Source organism: Pleuronectes platessa, chromosome 19 (assembly GCF_947347685.1).
Source record: "Pleuronectes platessa chromosome 19, fPlePla1.1, whole genome shotgun sequence".
Taxonomy (NCBI): Eukaryota; Metazoa; Chordata; class Actinopteri; order Pleuronectiformes; family Pleuronectidae; genus Pleuronectes; species Pleuronectes platessa.
This window is the reverse complement of record NC_070644.1, coordinates 10,344,169-10,363,018: the sequence shown is the minus strand read 5'-3', so window position 1 is coordinate 10,363,018 and position 18,850 is coordinate 10,344,169. Positions and strand designations below refer to the sequence as shown.

At 48.6% G+C, this 18,850-nt stretch overlaps 1 protein-coding gene across 1 annotated transcript; it reads right to left on the bottom strand.

Annotated features, from left to right (window-relative positions):
• Positions 1 to 1,336: 1,336 nt before the first annotated feature.
• smad7 (SMAD family member 7) lies at positions 1,337 to 18,630 on the bottom strand. Its single transcript, XM_053411583.1, has 4 exons — positions 17,148 to 18,630; positions 16,235 to 16,288; positions 12,204 to 12,275; positions 1,337 to 2,233 (listed from the first exon to the last, which is right to left on the bottom strand). Exons 1-4 carry the CDS (start codon positions 17,614 to 17,616, stop codon positions 1,695 to 1,697), a joined length of 1,134 nt encoding a protein of 377 aa, XP_053267558.1. The 5' UTR covers positions 17,617 to 18,630; the 3' UTR covers positions 1,337 to 1,694.
• Positions 18,631 to 18,850: the final 220 nt, after the last annotated feature.

The window sequence follows — 18,850 nt, the reverse complement described above, 5'->3', positions numbered from 1 at the left end:
GGTCCTGCCACCCTGGTGGGATATTTTATATTCCTTGTCGAGGAAGCTTTGTTTCTAGAGTCTATGCTAAATATAAAGAGGCAGAAGTAATTTATGATCTGGGCACCTTCATTATTAAAACAGGAGGGAAAGATTTTAAACACGTGTGAACACAGAGGAAACTTTATACAGTCAAATAACACTAATACCGACATAGGTATTTATCTTTGATGAATATTTAATTGTCTGAATTATAACATGTGTCAATTAGTTCTTTTTTTTGTGTGATATGTTATAACTATTATAGATGAGAAATGGAGATACATTTGAACTGTGTTTGACGATATCTGTTTCTGGGACAAGAAAATTCCTGCCTTTTACGAAAGATTTCTTCAATCAGGTCTTTTGTAATAATTGATAGACAGGAAAAGAGGCACACACACACACACACACACACACATGCTCTATTTAAATCCTGCTTGTACCACTAAGTATGTTGTTCCTTTGCCTAAATTCTCAGTTTTTTCTTTTTTCCACAGTGTTGTCGAACAAAGCAGCGGATGGGGGATGGATGGTGCGGAAAGTGGGTCTTGTGAATGTAGGTCTTTGAGACAGTGTGTGTGGGTAAAGCAGGCTTACAGTAGTAATCCTCTTCACAGACACCCATCTGACTAGCAATAGGATGAGGCCCAGACAGACACACACTCATGCACGCACGCACTGTTCGGGTTTGATAGAAGGAAATCTGTTTTGTCTTGTTTTTAGAAATACAATGGGTCATAAATAGGCCTTTGTCTCTAAACGCATTCTTGCTCCAGTCTCTCTGAAATCTAAGATGTCTAGGAAAAGTTTGGAATCTTCCAGTACGTGTGTGTTCCCTCCGGTGTGGCCCCGAAATTCTCAATGTGATTGTTTGATACAGGTAACACGCTCCTTCCTCTACAGGCCAATTCAAACGAGACGGCTCCTTGAGGAAGCTGGGTCGTCTGTTGACTTTATTGGTTCCTGAAATTTCGCAGTACCGCTTCCTGGCTCTGATGTCACCGGTCGATTAATGACACAGGAGGAAGAGGGACATTCATCCCGAAATAACTCCTGAACAGCCCAATTAAAAAAAAAAGAAAAAAAAAAAAGGCATAATGAGCCTGTGAGAGAGGGGACAGTGAGCTACGGCGCTGTAAAACTATGACTCATGTCTCACAGGGGAAACGCTTTGGTGATCCGCGACGTGACATCCTTCAGCGACGCAATTTTCAAGCGGGTTCATTCGAGTAATCCCATTCGGATGATGCACAAAACAAACCAACCCCTGAAAAAAAATGAATGAAACCACCACAAACCCAAAAGGTAAAACGTGTTATTTGTACATTTTTTTTATTTTGGCATTTCTTTGTTTTGCATTTATATTAAGCAAAGTGCATCTTATTTTCTTTTTCATCAACACATTGCACAATACATAAATAATGATGCATATAAAACGTCTTCATATTTACAATTAATAATATATTTATATATAACATAAAATACATTTTTCGCTTCTTATTTTTATTTAATTAAATCTTTGTCGTTTATTAAACAAAGTCCGTCAGAATCGTATACTTTCGTCTTCTTTTGAAACCTTTTTCCTCTCTTTGAACCCCTGGAACAAAACAAAAAAAGGGAAAGAAGGTGTAGTCTGTTTGTGAAGGGGGCAGAAGAGGTGGGGAAGGCTGCTGCTATCGTGTGTTGAAGATGACTTCCAACCAGCACGGGCAGCTGCTGATGAACTGTCTGGTGTAGCACTGTCCCCAGCCCTTCACAAAGCTTATCTGCACAGTGAAGCCTGTGCGAGGCTGCTGCGTGAACTCGTGGTCGTTGGGCCGCTGCAGGCTGCCGGCCTTGTCATAGTCAAAAGCTTTGATGGAGAACCCGGGGAACACCTTGTGCACCAGCAGCGTGCGCGAGTCCGGGTTGTCCAGTGTGGCCGACTTAATGAAGATTGGGTAGCAGCTGCGGTTGTAGACCCACACCCCGTCCGGCTCACGCGTCAGCTGGATGCCATAGCCGATCTTGGCCCGCACCATCTGCACCAGCTGGGACTTGTTATCGGAGCAGAGCTGACCCAGACAGAAGCCGTTCCCCTGAGGTAGATCATAGAAGATGTCCAGGGAGGGCTCCTGGACCGAGTAGAGGCGCCCGACGCGTGTCTTCTCCTCCCAGTATGCCACCACGCACCAATGGGACCGCTCGCCAGACTCCTGCATTGCCAGGGAATCTGAGGGAGGAAACAGAGGAAGGAGATGGTTAGACAGGTGAAAAAGGGGCGCAGTAACAACGTGTGGGCACTGAAACATGAAAACACACATCAAGAAGCAAAGACAAGAAGAGAGGGGGGAAGATGAGTGCAGGAGGCTGGGATGAGGGATGATGAGAAATATCTTTGTAAACATTTGTATTTCTGCACAACCTCTTCCTTATCCCTGTTTTGGGAAATGGAGAATGTGCTTTAGTCGAGAGCCAAAACTCAACTGTCATCCTCAATTTCTGCCATACAGGAAAAACCATGTTGGAATTCCTGGACTTCAGACAGGAGAAGCAACTCAGAGACATTGGCAGGCAAGTGTCCACACGCAGTACAATATTTGTCTAGGAATTAAACGCTTATCGTCTGTCTGGCTGTATTTTTGTAGCGGCGTGGCCAACAATGTGCTGACGTCAACCGGCCCGTCCCGATAGTCTCCCTACGGCAACATGCTTCACCCTGCTAGAGGAAATCAGAAACGTTCTGTCTGAATTTGCCGAGGAAGACGAGGCCGCGGTAACTGAGCAACGGCAAGGGGACGAAGGGGACTTTCACACAAGCGCGTAAACAATTCCCCAACCATTCCCCCCCCATCTACGGCGAAAGCACATGGCGTTTTGCCGCCGAGAGAGGATGGCCGTTAACTCTCAAGCCCTGGTGTCTGAATTGTTGACAAGCCAGGTCTCTCCAGTCTAAAGTTTCCCCCTGAGCGTAAAAGAAGTGTAGCATTGGCCATGCTCCAGTTTCCAACCCCCGCCGCCACCACCTCCTCCCTCCCCTGTCTCCCTTTTCGTGTGCCTCCTGCGCCGTCCCTCTTCCCTCTTCATATCTCTATTCCGCAGAAATCTGGCTCCGAGCTAGAAAAGTGGGAGCCAGTCAGGCGCGAGGGAAATAGAGGGAGACAGAGAGAGAGAGCGAGAGCGAGAGCGAGAGAGAGAGAGAGAGAAGGAAAAGAAAAAGAGGGGGCGAGGTGAGGGGAGAGAAGGAATGCTTTTTCCGATATTTTGACTGTTACTTTTGCAACTTTGCTTCCTCTCCCCACTTCACCTAATCACCTACTGCTTCTATCAACTGCTCAGCAATCAATTTGTACATCCTGTCTCTCTCTCTCTCCCGCTCGGTCACATACACACTCAAATCCAGCCTGGATGAAAGACACATTCAAGGGTTAAGAAAGCTCTAAGAGAGGAAATATATGTGACGGGGGGGGGGACTGAACAGAGCCTCCCTCTGAGCGGTTTCAGTCGGCCCGATCCTTCCCATCCGACCCCAGCCTACCACCGCACGCCCCCACCCTTACTCCTCGTTTCATCCTGCGGTGGCTGTGAACGCAACCGGCAATTTGGAAGGTCCCGTCTGAGACAAACTGCAACATTAATGCGGCAGGATCTCTGTCGGCCCGAGCGGACTAGCCGCGGCCTGTCATTAGCCCCTTCATTAGACGCAAGGGAGGGAGGAAAAAAAAGGGAAGAACAAGACAACGCTGGGAGAAGAGACACAGAAACGGAGGGGGGGGGGGCTGAAAGCATGCCTTCCGTAAAACAAGAGGGGCTGTGTTCTTTGAAGTTGGTCCTAGCCAAGCCTCGGGGAGTTTATCGTAAATCCGTCCCTACGGGGTGCCGGGGGGAAACTAAGTACCCGGTTATCTACCTCAGACTAAATGGAAGGAAGAAAAGCATTTATCTTGGAGATAAGAGACAGAAAAGTGTCTCCCACGTCTCAGGATGATGTCAAGCAGAGTCTCTGACCCAGGCCTTGCTCTCACGTCTGCTCTGCGTGTACGTACAGGAACCACCAAGACGAAGGACGCGGTGGACTTTCTTAACAGCTGACACAGGGCCTGCTGGCGGAGCTCACCTGTGGGGCCCTGTGTGTGTGTGTGTGTGTGTGTGTGTCTTTATGTGTGTGTGTTTGTTATTGCTGAGAGAGACAGGCCCTGGCGTCAGAGGTCATTAGAGCGGCTGCTTGTCTGAGCCTGTCATTGCAGCCTGAAAACACCCTGCTATTCAGGACTGCACTAACTGCCCCGCTTCCCCTCCCTCGTCGCCTCTCCTCTCCTCTCAGAAACTCCCGACTGGCGGTGAGAACCACAGAGGAGGGAGAGAGAGAGAGAGAGAGAGAGAGAGAGAGGGGGGTAAGGATGAAAGCAAAACAGTTGGAAGGAGAGACAGAAAAACAACAGAGAGAAATATGATGGGGGAACAAGTAAAGCTGTGATGTCTTCGGTGTCTGGTGAAAACACTGGTGCCTTGAATCTGCAAAATCCAGTTTGTAATAACTGGATATCTGATGACATCACGATGACAATATTTTCTTAGACTTCCTCTACAGCCACAGAGGACATTATACCAAAGTCTATAATAATATGTTGTATTTTATAAGCTGCTGATAATGTATAAATAAAGCTGCATCAAATTGCACAAGCTCATATAAACTAGCCTGATTTTAGTAGGGAATCCACAAAGATGTTGCAAAATGTCCAATCTCGCAGTGTTCGAGTTAATGTGTCCGCCTGCAGATCTGAATCCACATCAGTATTTAATGGGTTTCTGCCTGACTCATTCCACTTCCTTCCAAAGTAAGCAGATGAAGAAAGAATAAAAAGTACACTATTTCCCTCTGAAATGTAATGTAAAATACTATTCTAGTATATTTCAATACCAAGCAAATGATCACTTGGATTGAGTGCAGTAGCTTCTTCGGGGCTTTTTTGTATATTTTTATGCAGGGCTGACAGCAGCTCCCATGAATTCTTCGCATTCTCCACAGTCGAACAAGAAGTACCGACCGAAAACTAATCAGAGATTTGCGACTAAAATTTAAATATAGCTTCAGAATTCGGTCCAGATTTGTCCTTTTTTCTTTTTGGGACGTCAGCAGAGCGGGAGGGAGAGCGAGAGAGAAAGAGAGAGAGAAACAGGCAGACTCCTCCATCTGTGGGGCGCAGCCTTGTGAGGAGTATGTTCACAGCTTGTCCTGACAGCAGATGAGCTTACACCTCATGAGTAATGCTGCTGAACACACACACACACTATAATGTGAGTGACCCCGTACCAGCACACCTTATTCCAAGTGCACGGCTCATTTCACTGCATTTTAAATATTAACACATCGCGTTTGTGTGCGCGTTGACGTGCGAGATGTCTGCTGCTCAGAGCGCCTCGTGTTTCAGACTGACACTATTTCAGGTGCTTCTCATGTAGGTGAGCGCGTGCGTCAGACGGTGTCGCCGACTGCCACCCCTGTCTGTGCATGTGTCTGGGTGTCTGCCTACCGGAGCATTAGTCCGTCTATCTGTCTGCCGCCCCCACCTGCTTGTCTGCTCTGCAGCCTTTCAGCCCAGTGTGCGTCTCAGGCTTCTCTCCTCGCTGAAGATAAGCTGGCTAGCCGGCGGCCCCGGGGCCATCTGTCACAACCCGGCCCCTTTTCTGCTCTGCCCTGCCTGTGTCAGTTGTCTGCTTCCCAGTCTGGTTTGTCCCATGGGGTCCATCCCCCCCTCTCCCCTCCATGATTGCAGAAAGACACTGGTGTGGAGAGCTTCATGTGACCTTGATCATAATGATACCAGGTCTTGTAAAAAGCTTTTTACTGCAATATAAGAAAAAGCAAGGAGCCTCTAATGAGAGCTATTAGCCATTATCAAAATGTGCAAACACAAACGGCACCCTGCAGCCATATCTTTTTAGGTATTTAATGAGAGATAAGCTTATGGTATTTGGGGGGGGGGGGGTGGGGGGGGTTGCTCTTCAAAGCACTTCATAAATGTAAATGAAACCATACCACAATCAGGGAATATTTAGCAAACAGAAACACACACACACACACACACACACACCGCCGGCTCCCCCATGGCTTTCAATGGTCCTACGGCCTTTAGGAGCGGACGCCACGCTAGCTGAGACAATTGCACTTGGTCTGGGGGGGGGGGCTGGAAGGGGGGGGGGATGGGCGATGACAGACTGGGAGCTTCTCTCAGGGCCAGAAGCACAGTCTGGAAAGGTTAATCATTACCTCTGTCTGACTCTGCACACCCACACCCACACACACACACACACCAGGTCCCTACTATTCTTAGAAGTCAACACAGTCACAGTAACACGCCTACACCCTCATGCAGACACATGCATGCACTTACGCACACACACACGATTTTCAACCTTCAGTTCTGGACACAACACTATCAACATCAGTAAATAGTGAGGAGGCTCCTGAGAACTGTCTCGTATCGATCCCTGAGAGCTCTATGTGTGTGTATTTATGTGTGTGTGCGAGTGTGTGTGTGAGTGTGTGCACGCCTTACTCAGCCCAGACCGTAATGACACTGTCGTCATCAGACACACACAGGGCGGCTGAAGAGAGGAATGAGGAAGACATGAAGGAAACAGCTCAAGGGGGAAGGAAGGACTCTTCACAGCGCCTTATTTTCTAAGTCAACACCCTCTCCCGAGCCGGGGGAAAGTCTATTCCAAAGGTCGAGGGTCACCCTGGAGGCATTCCTCTCGTTCCCCCTGCCACGCCGTATATGCTCAACCTTGTGAGCATGAGCGTGTTTCCGTCTGTAATGAAAGCCGCAGCATTTCCTGTCTGCGTTCACAAAAGACTGTTTGGTCTTGTAGAAGGTTGAGTCCTCCTACGCTGCACTCTCCTCCGCGGAGAGAAATTCAAAGTCAGGCGACCCCTTCAGAAAAAGAACACTTTACCAATCCAATTTGTGAGGTAAAAACAGAGGAATAGTTCTTGTCTCACATCAATACAACACAGCCGCATAAATGTGAGCCAGGTTTTTGCTTGTAGGAGCAAATGTAGTCTCACACTGTGGCTTCATCCACATTACCATGTTTTTATACTCCTGGCATCCAGACTACACAGAGAAGACTGAAAACGCTGCGGCAGATCGATGTAGGAACACAAAAAGGTTTGATGGGACTTTTTCCACCAGCGCAACATTATGCATTACTTAAATACAGACCGATGTATCCGACTTTAAAGAAGAATATATGGTTGTGGGTTAAGTAGGTGACAGAGGAAGTGCCAATTTCAAGAAGCGTAAATAAGCCCTGATGGCAGGAAAACCACACAGGGGAGTGGCACAGTTTTGCTATCTGCCGATCTGACTCCTCGCAGAAACATAGATAGAGAGAACGACTCGCACACACGCCATCTCCAACATGAACCATCCGGCCACGACAGAGCGGGGGGGCGGAAGAAGAAGATAAAGATGGAGAAATGGAGCATGTTTTCCTAATGCCTCCATCTATGGCATCCTTTTCTCTGAGTGGACGTGTTCTGCTGTGATTACTTGATCCAAATGTCTTGATGTCGCTCTGGGAATTGTGTTTTTCTTCCTCTGAGATAAAACTCGAGACGCTTTCATAACAAACTTGGGGGACTCTTCCATTTGCAGCCACATTATAGAACGATGTGGACGTTGTGTACCAGTGTTACACGTCCGTCCTGAGTTATTATTCAAACACTTCATCATGTTGACCTTCGCACACACACACACGGTTCCCCCCCGGCATGCCCCATTTTCCCAGGGTGACAGGACAAATAAACACTGGCTAGCTGGATACCCGGGTGCCAGGCGGGCCGTAATGATGTCATCAGCTCACTTTTGCAAACACACGTCAGGAGATCACCCACTGCAACGGGCAGATGGACAGACAAGCCGAACAATCAGCTGCATTGTTGTGGCGCCCAAACACCGTGGGAACTAAAATAATAGACGCGCCATAACCAACAGAGCCAGTTGTGTGCGGTCGGCGCTTCTACGGTGTTGTTACTCACTTCATAATAATGATGTACCTCTGAACTGTATTTCTGTGAGTGTGTGTGTGTGTGTGGTATGCAAGCACTGTGGTCTGTGATAGAGATGTGGCTGAGACTGTCTGTCTGTCTGTCCCTGAGATAAAGACACACGCACACCAGTCTGAGTAAACAAAAGACAAAGTGACTACATGAATGAGCAGGCAGGCGGGTGGAGACGGCCGCCATGTGTGTCACACCAGAAATCTCTCACACACACACACACGTCTGCAGAAATGTGTCTCCACTTAATATCAATTTTCATTTTTTATTCTGCAAAAGGGGGACGAGGAAGGCGTCCTTCGTCGCTTCCTCTTTCTCCTTCACACACACATTCTCTCACTTCATTTCTTCATACACTGTGGTTAATATATATCTTTTTTTAAATTCACTTCCACAAAGTGACTGCAAACCAAAACAATGTTCATCTTGTTCTGGGCTCTCATCCAGCTCGGGCTCGGTGCCAAATCTGCATAGCCCACCTTTCAGTCAACAGGCTATGCTAAGGTAGGCAAATGTTTTCAAATAGAAATGCTACCTCGATGCTACGCTAAGAAGAAGACAACACGAATCTGAGAGAAAATCTACCAAAAAGCTTGTGCACGCTCTGCCCTATCCTCGCCTCTCTTCTTCCCTTCCCCTCTCTCTCTCCATCTTCCGCCGTCTCCGCTCTGCTGTTTTTTCGATTTGCGCAACATAATGACACAGGGTGGGGAACAAGAGGACGGCCAAAACCAAACTTGAGTCCCTTGCCAAGAGGCGGCTTGGCTGCCGCGCAAGGAGAGGAAGTGGGGAGTAATGAGAGATCCTGGCCCGGCGCGGAGCGGCCCGGCTCCGCTCTGCTCGACGGCGAACACACGGCCTCCAAATTACAGAGAACAGAGCAGAGCTGCCGGCCATCTCTCCCTCCACCCAAAGCCGCCATCTTCTCTCCCACTTCATTTCTTCCTCTAACTGTTTCGAGCAATGGAGGGAGAAAATTAAGCGACAAAAAGAAAGATCGGGATTTAAACAGAAACAGTTTTTACGGTAAAGAAAGGGTCTGTTTTCTCACAAAAATGTCACGTCACTTGGATGTAACAATTGACATGTACATTTGATCTCAAAATAAATAAATAAGTATAAGAAAATGCTCAGTTTCTTTCTCTCCTTCTCCTCCCTCCTTGCTTTCTGGTTGGTGCACCCCAGTGTTTGTTTTCCGTCAAGACGGGGCCTCGGCTGCCTCCCTGTCCGCTCGCCTTTTCCTCAAAGACATGAGGTCATATCCTGCGCAGCCCTTTCCTTTCCCTACTAACCCAAACAAGGCAGGAATGCAGAGAGAGACAGAGAGGGAGTACGAGAGACTGAGGCTTCTCTGTTTCTGAGCTGTTTGTTGCTTAGTTAGTTTCCAAAAAAGAATCCTAAGATAGCGTCTTAGTTATTACATCTGCGATAAACAAATTCAAAACAACGCAAACGGGGCCTTCTCTCACTGGGCCTGGACCAAAAATGGGCCGTTTCTCCAGGGGCCCTCCGTGTGACAGCAGAACGAGTAGGATTTAACGACCTGAGGTGCTAAGACTAAATTTAATCTCTGTCAGAGCCCCCCGATGAAGGTTAGACCTCCTGCCGATTCACCGGATGACTAATTGACTGACTGAAGGGCCGGACGACAGTCTGTCGAGCGAGGTGACTGGCCGGGGGTGTAGGAATACAACTGGGCCTAAATTTAACCTGCAGTGGGAGGAAGCGCCTGTGTGACAGTCGGCAGTGCGCCAGGGCTCGCACCAGGTCACTCTATCTGCCTGTCTATGTGGATGTATCGTGTGTGTGTGTGTGAGAATGCGAGTGTGTGCGTACACGTCAGTGGGCCCGACTGGATCCTCTTACACACAGGCACTCCGGGTCAGTCCCCGACGGCACCAGCAGGCATGCCACGGACACACACACACACACACACACGCACACACACACACAGAGACACGCACACAACAACACATACAAACTAAAGCTATTGATCTTCTTTGAAATATACGCGTCCTAATTACCAAGTATCAAAACTATTAAGAGCAGAAAACTGGAGCTGTTTGACAAGATAGTTCCAAACTCCATTTGATACGTGTCTAATTTTAGATAGAAAGATCTTTCACATCTGCCTGTGTTGAGACAATATTTAACATTGGAGAACATTTAGATACATTTATATCAACTTATGTTAAAAACACGCCTAAATCTGTCAAACTAATATATCTGCATCAGAACCAAACCGCGGTTTTTGCAGCACAAGCATGGAACAGTTGATTTCACACACATCCACAACAAAGACACAATCTCAGGGTCATGAGATCAGCACCCCCGACACCCAGACCCAGGCCTCTGACAGCCACCAACCCCTGCTCTCCTCTCTTCGCCACTCTCCACTCTGTTCCGAGCCGATGACGTGAGCCAGCAAGAGGAGCTTTGGAGCTGGTAGCCTGGCAGGCAGCCTAGTTTGCATTTGTGCTTGTCGCTGTCGCGGCTCGCTTTAACTCCTTCCAGCCCGGAGGCCCTTGGCGCTCCGAGCTGCAGAGAAGGAAGGATGTTTCCTCTAACCTCATCTCATCAGCTCGGACTTAGCTGTGCTTTCCAGATGGGTACTTCTTTTAAATCATGCCACTCCAGAGCAAGTCAACAGCTGCTAAAAGACGACAAGCACTTAATTGTTCTACTACAACGCACAGATCTCGCTGACTCCTGGCTGAAGTCTTTGCTACCCTCACAGCCGCCCTCCTCTCTCTTCCTTCTTCCTCTCTGCAAATGTGTCTGGTGAAGAACATAAAAAGGGCAGAGCGAGTGAATCAGAAGGTCAGCAGCAGGCCTCCGCGAGAGCCATGTTTCTTTTGTCAGGGCCCCAGAGGGAGGGAGCAAAAGGAGAGAGGCAGGGGAGGGAGGGGGAAGGAGGAATGGAGCGGTCTGTTTTTTTTTCTTTTTTTCTCAGCCTGCCAGAGACATCATGAGGGCAGAGCGCTTTGGCCATCGCGGCCTTCTTCTACCTCTGCTGCTTTTACAGAGGGGGCCCATTCACTGGCGCGCCGACCCGACGCTGCCATGTCACCCTCGCCAGGAAGGAAAACAGGCGAGGAGGAGGAGGGGTTGCATGTGCGCCTGGCTGAGGGAGGGACGGAGTATGGGAGGGAGCGTGGGGGTGCCTCTTAAGACACCACTTCTTGGGTTTCACAGTTTTCAACCGGGTCTAAAATGTGTCTTTACTTAATACACACAGGGAGGACTTTAGTGTCCATCTGGGGGTCTGGAGGAGGAGGAGGTCAATTTTTGGTCCCTCTGTTCTTTTAAATAAGGCTCCTATCTCCTCTCCCATCTAAGAACACACACCCACATACACACTCCCACACACGCAGGCAGGCAGTCTAACCCCTCCATCCCCCTACCACCAAACAAAGGAGGGGGGAAAATGGGCAGTGAACACCAACTGACATAAAACAGGCTTTAACGGCCCAGTAATGAGAACCATCTGAGGCGAAGGAAAGCAGAGAACAGCAATAGAGCGATCTCCAGGCAGCGGAAAGCAAACTCCTTCTCTCGCTCATTCTGTAGCCTATGGACAGGGTGCTGCTGGGTAAGGAAGGCAAACGCTGCCAAAGGGGGATTATGGGAAGTAAAGCTAAGGAGGCCCGAAACACGTCGTGCATGACAGATGGAAGAGGGAAAGGTGCCCGCGTCTCGCTTTTATCCGCGCAGGGAGCTCCGAGGAGAGTCTACAAGGTCATCCCCCCAGTGTATACACACAAACACACCCAGACAAACACGCACACAATAGTACACGCACGGAGCATATTCTTCTTCAAACAATGGCTGAGCGTGTTTGGCTTCCATTACAACATAACACAGGGAAGGGATGAGAGGGAATGAGAGAGGGAGAAGAGAGGAGCGTTGTTCAAAGAGCCAGGAGGGAGGAATTTATGTGGATGTGGGAGAAATTCACCACCCTCCTCCTCCACTGGTTCTTTTTTTTTTATTACAGAGGGGAAGCAGGGGCCCCCACAATCACTGCCTCGTCGTCACAAGTAATGGAGGGGAGATGGGAGGAATGCAAAGGAAAAGGAAAACAGAGCAGAAGAATATATGACGAAGAAAACAATTTCTTTGAAGGGATGTTTACCTGAAAGCCCCACAGGGGCCGAGTATGTTGTTCCCCCAGTTTCACTAGATGAGGGTCCAGAGTCTGGAGAATCTAATGGAGAGAGAGACAGACTTTGAATTAGTAATTGTGTGTGTGTGTGTGTGTGTGTGTGTGTGTGTGTGTGTGTGTGTGTGTGTGTGTGTGTGTGTGTGTGTGTGTGTGTGTGTGTGTGTGTGTGTGTGTGTGTGTGTGTGTGTGTGTCTGAGGGGCAGCAGCTGTGAGACCGTCAATCACTCTGGTGAAATCAATGCCTAATGAAGACGCTGACGACGAAGCTCACACTCTCACACACATGCAGAAGACTCCTCACAGCAGAGTTTCTTACACCCCCGATAATCCCCCATAATCCACTGCTTCAGGAGAAACGTTAGCCCTGTATCTCTGCACAGACGAGCTGCCGGGTCTGGAAAGGGGCTGTATTCTCTCTGCTAATGATTAAAGCTAGAGTTTGGCCCCCAGACTCTCATCCCAGCTCAATAACCAAATACAGATCAAACACTAGAAGACTGGAGTGAAACACTTGCTGTTCTTTGATAGCCGTCCAAAAACCTCTGATAAATGTTTCATAACATCCTATTTTTGTGAATTTTAGGCATTTAAGAGAATCAGAAATCGATGTGCCTCAAAATAACTTAAATATGTGGGTGTCGCTGCCAGGACACACTACATTCCGGGAAAAAATTTTAAAAAATGAATGAGGCAAGCAGAGCCTCAAAAAGGCCTCGGCAGCCGATCGGCAGAGATTTTCTGAACGGCGCAAAACAGCGAGAATGAAAAGCTCGACATTCTCTTCTCGCCCTCCTCTTAGCATCTGAATGCTGAACTCCCACCAAGGCTTGTAACGTCGACTAGTTTCGACATGACACCTGAATGGAGCTTCAACAAAATTGCTGTGTGTGTCAGGCAGAGCAGTACACTCCGTTGGGAGAGGGGCTAGCTCTGCCGCAGAGCTGCTGCTGCTGCTGCTGCTGGTAGCTTGGAATTCACTAATGATACATTCCTTTCGCTGCACGTCAACGCTGCTCTGCACCTACCATCCGTCCGACCACGGTGCGCGGCAGTGGCCACCTCCGCTCTTACTGGATTGTGACTCTGAAAGTGCAGTTTTCCCCTGATGGGTGTATTACGTGGACTGCTGCATTCAGCTCAATCCCACAGAGGCGAAAACAAACAAAATGCGTTGAGTGAAGAAAACCGGATTCAGGCCGTACAGCGTGTGGGGGCTCGGTAAGCATCTCATCCACATATGGCGAGGAGGGGGAGGCGGAGGAGGACGGCGTTTCTGTTGAATACTTCCACTCTCTGTCTAACAGATTGTCTCGCTGGCCTCCTGTGCAGCCGAGCGGAGCCGCAGGAGCCGTGAAGTATCTCAGAAGTATTCCTCGCCGCCAACCTGGCCCCGTCCGGACGCTGCCCGTGCTGCTGTGGTCGCTATAAGGAGATGCACGGGGCACCGCCGGGCTTTCATAGGCTTCCAGCTGCATTGCCCTGGTCTCCCCGGGCAACAGTTCACAGCTGACCACAGGCCCTAAAGAGGAGGGGTTGGGGGGCTACCGAAGAGAAAGAGCTAAACAGTGTGTGATTTATATTCCCCAGAGCCGAGACAAGGTAGCATTTTACGTCTGGGGCTGCTTTCATATTGACCGCCGCTGCTGCTGGAGCAGACAGCCGCCCTGACACATATAACCCCCACTTCCTGCTCGCTGGAAGCATAAAACCATCATCGTAAAAAAAAAAAAAAACGCATTCCTCTTCTCTCTCTTTTTTTACATTGAATTGCTTTCTAAAAATTGACTGGTGAGAGTTTCTGAATGTCACGATGTTTCAACACGGCCGCGTATCGAGCAAATGCAAAGAATAGTGCCGAAAATGGTCGTAGCCTGCAGTAATGGGAAGGAGTTGATGACTGACAGCTCACCGAGGTGCTGGGGAAAAACCCGTCTTTCTACATGATAAGCTTGTCTGTCCTCCGTGCATGCGTGTGCATGTGCATGTGTGTACCCTACAGCCTGCGCCATTGTCCTATTAATATATGTTGTCTTTCACCCGTCTTCACCAACACAGACAGGAAGACACTGTCTCCTTTGATTAACCACAACTGCAGCTGCACTCGCTGAACACAACCAAACAAGGAAATAACATGACAGGTGAGCTGCACACTTAAATTATGCAAATATGTTTTTTTATGAGATGTCCATTTTCATAGAAAGTATTATAAAAGCATCTACTTGAGACGCTCTTAGAAATAAGGGTTCCAAAAGCTCACTTTCTGAGGGGCTTTGGTTTCACTTTTGGTTCAAAGAAGTATTCAAATATTGTTCAAAGCATAGGTGTTGTTAGATTATCAACCTTGAAAATGTAAAGTTTACACATATTTCAGAAGTTTTAAATTTGTATGCACCTGGAATCTTTATTAAATTAATCGCACTTGTGTTTTGTCATAGTCTCCAGTCAACAGTAAATAAGCGTTTTTTATAGTAAGTTCTACCAGGGTCCAAAAAGGGTTCACCTGAAGAAAGGCCAAAGAACCCTTTATGGTTCCACTTAGCACTTATATTCCTAAGAGTCCTCAACGGCCTGGTGATATTTTCCCCGTCGTGTTCTGTTCTTGTTCTCAGTTCCCACACAGTCACACCAATTTAAGTTAGTTTTTTTTCCTTCCCCTTTGCTCTGTACGGAGAAACGGGGTGGTAACATAAGTTATATAATCATTTCCCCTCTCTGCATCCAGCTTGCATTTCCTATTTACCTTTTTGTTTCCTTTCATCGCAGGACAGACTCCAAAATGAACTCCTGCCCCGAGACTCACATCACACCAGCGTGAGAGGGTTCGAGTACTTAATAATTAAAAATAGGATTTCTCTCTCAATATCTTTGGGCAAATGTCTGCTCCATCTTTGAAATGCTTTTCAAGTCAAAACAATATGACGGAAGCCCGGTGGGTTAATACGACAAAGACGGAGCGAAGGGCAGCTTTTGAAGAACACAAAGCTGCAGCTGCTATGACTTCCTATTGTTTCCACTCACTGAAAGCCACTTTCTCCTTCTCCTGACTAACTGGACGGCTGCACGGCCGACTGGTCATTGTTCGACCCGGAGCTCTTCCTGCACTGACACCATAGCCACACACTGGGGGTATAAATGAGCAAATGAGCGAGGGAGAGAATCAGAAAATTACTAACAGGGACCTCAGCACGTCCCATACTTTGTCACCGTTTCGGTGACATGTAGAGAAAACTCACCTCCTTCACCCTCCCACCGTTATGACATTGTTCTGGTTATATCCTGAAATTTAACATACTTTAATAGGTGATGAAATAACTTGATGCCACTTTTCCGGTACCCGGGAATGGCAGCGTGTGGAATCTGGCACAGGCGCAGGCAGATAACAGTTAAACAAGACTTAAACTTGTAAAGTGGTGGGGGAAACTGTTGTAAGATCATATGGAAGGGCTCTCCCCCAGAACCAAAAACTAACATGAGATGTGGGAACGCGACACACACACACACACACAAGCCCTCAGCCTTAATAATTCAATCAATCCAGTTGATAATGGCTGTCTGGCTCCAGACACAACGCTGTCTGCCTGTTTCTCTCTCTCTCACTCACTGCGATTCACAATAGAAAAATGGACCCACACAAACAAGCACCCATACAATACAGACACACACACACAATATGCCCCTGGTAACGTCCTCAGTCAGTCTGTGGCTGGTATCTCAACTTTGTGCTGCTTTGCCCTGGCAGTCAGCCACACAAGAACTGCCCGGCCAGCCAGCCAGCCAGGCGTGCCACTCTGCTATCATAAATCACAACATAACATGGAGCCATTTCCTACAAACACACAAATGCACACACACACTCATAAATGCACTGCAGGGGGAAGTGTGTAAGACTATATGTAATGTCACACAACCTATAATCAGTTATGAACACAAGAAGAAGCCTGGTCAATGTGCATGTTGTGCAGAAATCTACATGTCTGTGTTTGTGTATAGACTGGGCTCACCTGGTGGTTTAAGATAGTCCATGGGATAGCGAGAATATGGAGGAGGAGGAGACTCTGCATGTGGAGGGAGGAAAAAAGAAGAAGACGCATGAGCATAGGAAGAGAAGGGAGAGATCTCAACTTTATGATAAGAGTAGTTTCATTCTTCAGGGAAAAAGAGGGGGGTTTGTGTCTGTCAGCCTCAGCCTGCAGAGGAAAGCAGAGAGGGCCGGGGCCGGGCGGCTATTGCCTTTCATTGGCAGGCAGATAAACAGGGGGCCGCCTGGCGCCAGGAGGGCCACTATCAGCGTCTAGGACAAACTGAGATACGGGCCTCTTTTGGCCCGGGACGCCAAGCAAGCACACGCACATACACACACACGGGGGCTGGAAACTTCAGCGTGGAAAGACTGTAAAGCCCTGGCTGAGTCGCTTTTGCACTTTGGAAATGCCAATTGTGAAATGCTGAAATGCCAGACAGGGCTGTTTGTTTGATGAAGTTGGAAATATCCCTGTTTTGAGTTTGGAGTAAGACTGCTCTTATAAGGAAAACATGTTGAGTGGCAGCCTAATAAATGGATCTTTACTGGGCAATCAACACATTTAATAGTTTGAAAAACATGATTGTAAGAGTCGATTGCTGGGATGGGAAGATGTTAAATTGAAATGCAATGACAACATGGAGGAGGACCACTTGGCACGGTTTCCACCTGGGCCCAGTTTGACCTTATGGAAACTCAAGACAAGTGGGCCAAAGGAGGTGATGTCATTTGATTTGGGCTAATTGGTGCTTTAAAAGACTGGCAATTCTTTTCACATACTGTGTTTGGATTCAGAATAAGGCCCCACAACACCAGCAGAAATGAATATTGTTGTGAGGATGTACAGATGGATGGATGGTGGGGGGTAATTTAAAAAGAATAATCCGGCTCACCGAGTTCACAAAGCCTGCTCATGTGGTGCGGGTTGCAGCAAACGAGCTCCGGGTTGATTTTCCCGTAGGATTCACAGCAAGACAGCCTCTTGAGCTCCGAGGAATGCCTGAGGTCCGGCCACCTGAACACTTTGTAGAGCAGCATGGGGAGAGAGTAAGACTGTTGACCCACTTTGGCGTCCACTTTGCTGGGCAGGAGCAAGCAGGGGCTCCGTGCGCCCCCCTTGGACTCCACCGCCTGCAAGAGCACCTCTAATTGTTTCTCTTTAATCTTTTTGAGTATGGAGTGGGTCAACGCCTTCAGTTCGGCCTCGGACCCGGCGCCGGACTTGGCCACCTTTGTCGCTTTGCCCATGCAGCAGCCCCCGGAGCCATGCGTCGTCCCTCTATCCGCCTCCCCGTCGCCCTCCACGGGCGCGCGGCTCCTCCAGAGTCGCCGGACGAGCCCCGATCGTTTGGTCCTGAACATGCGGGACGAAAAGAGGGTTCCCCGGCTAAAAAACGAGCATGGTGTCCGCAAATCATGAAGATTCCGGGATCCGAGTCCAGGCGGTGACAAGCAGCCTGAGAAGAGACGGTGGAAAAACTGGGATGAGCTGGATGAGCGGAGGAAATCTGTAGCATGCGCCAGTCTCTGCCTCCTGCAGACTAGATCACCGAGGTGGGGGGGGGGGGGGGGGGAGCAGCAGTTCACGGGACAGTCAGCGTCTCCTCTGGGGGACAAATAACCATAACCCCCGTGGGGCGTTTAAGAGCGGGCTATAAAACTGAATCTCGCAGCCTAAACACCTCCGTGGCAGAGGGGGGAACGCGGACGCATGTAGCCGCGGATGCGTCAGGATTTGTTGGGTGATGTGCAGCCTAGCACCGCGATCTGACCCCTTTAAAACACACCCTGTGTCGGTTTTCAGCAGAGCCTACAAACATCGCGGTAAAAACTGTACTAAACTGTGGGCCCCGCTTGGAAATAAACGCACAATTATCCCACGGAAAGCGAGGCTCGCGTCCTCATGAACATTAATCCACAAAATCCTTGATCCGACTGCGCAGAGAAGGGCTTTCTCTTCCCTTCCTCCACCGCCACCACCAGCCGGGCTTCTACTCGGGTTTTATCCGTTACGGTGCGAGTGTGCAGTGGGTCTGTGGTCTGCTGGAGAGCTCGGGACTCAAATCCAGGACTGGATCTCTGACCCTGTGCATTCGAGGAGGAAAAAACGCGAGAGACCCTCGGGCTACGTCCGCGCAAAAAAAAATAAATAAAACAACGAGATTCAGGCGCCGAATCCGTCAGAAATACAAAAATAAAAAAATAATCCAACGCTCGTATAATCTCACACGAAGTTTCCGTGTGTGGGAGCCGACGAGTGATGTGGAGAGGGCTCCGCGTCTGTCTGTAAATGAGGCGGATGGTTCGGGTGCCCTTGCTCCGTCTCCAGTCTCCAGTGCGCATTGACGCGCCCGGTCACGTGTGCGTCTAGACACCCTGTCGCTTAAAAGAAATGTGATTGTGTTGCGCAAACAACAGATCAAGTGGAGCCCACGGCGCACGCTCACGGGCACGCACATAGCACACACACACACACGCACGCACGCACACATAAAGGAATAGAGGAATTACAATAAATAGGAAAAGGGCGAGAATAGAGCACAGGAGTATGAGTTAGGCCCAAAGATACGAACTCCAACATTAAAGATACTAGTGT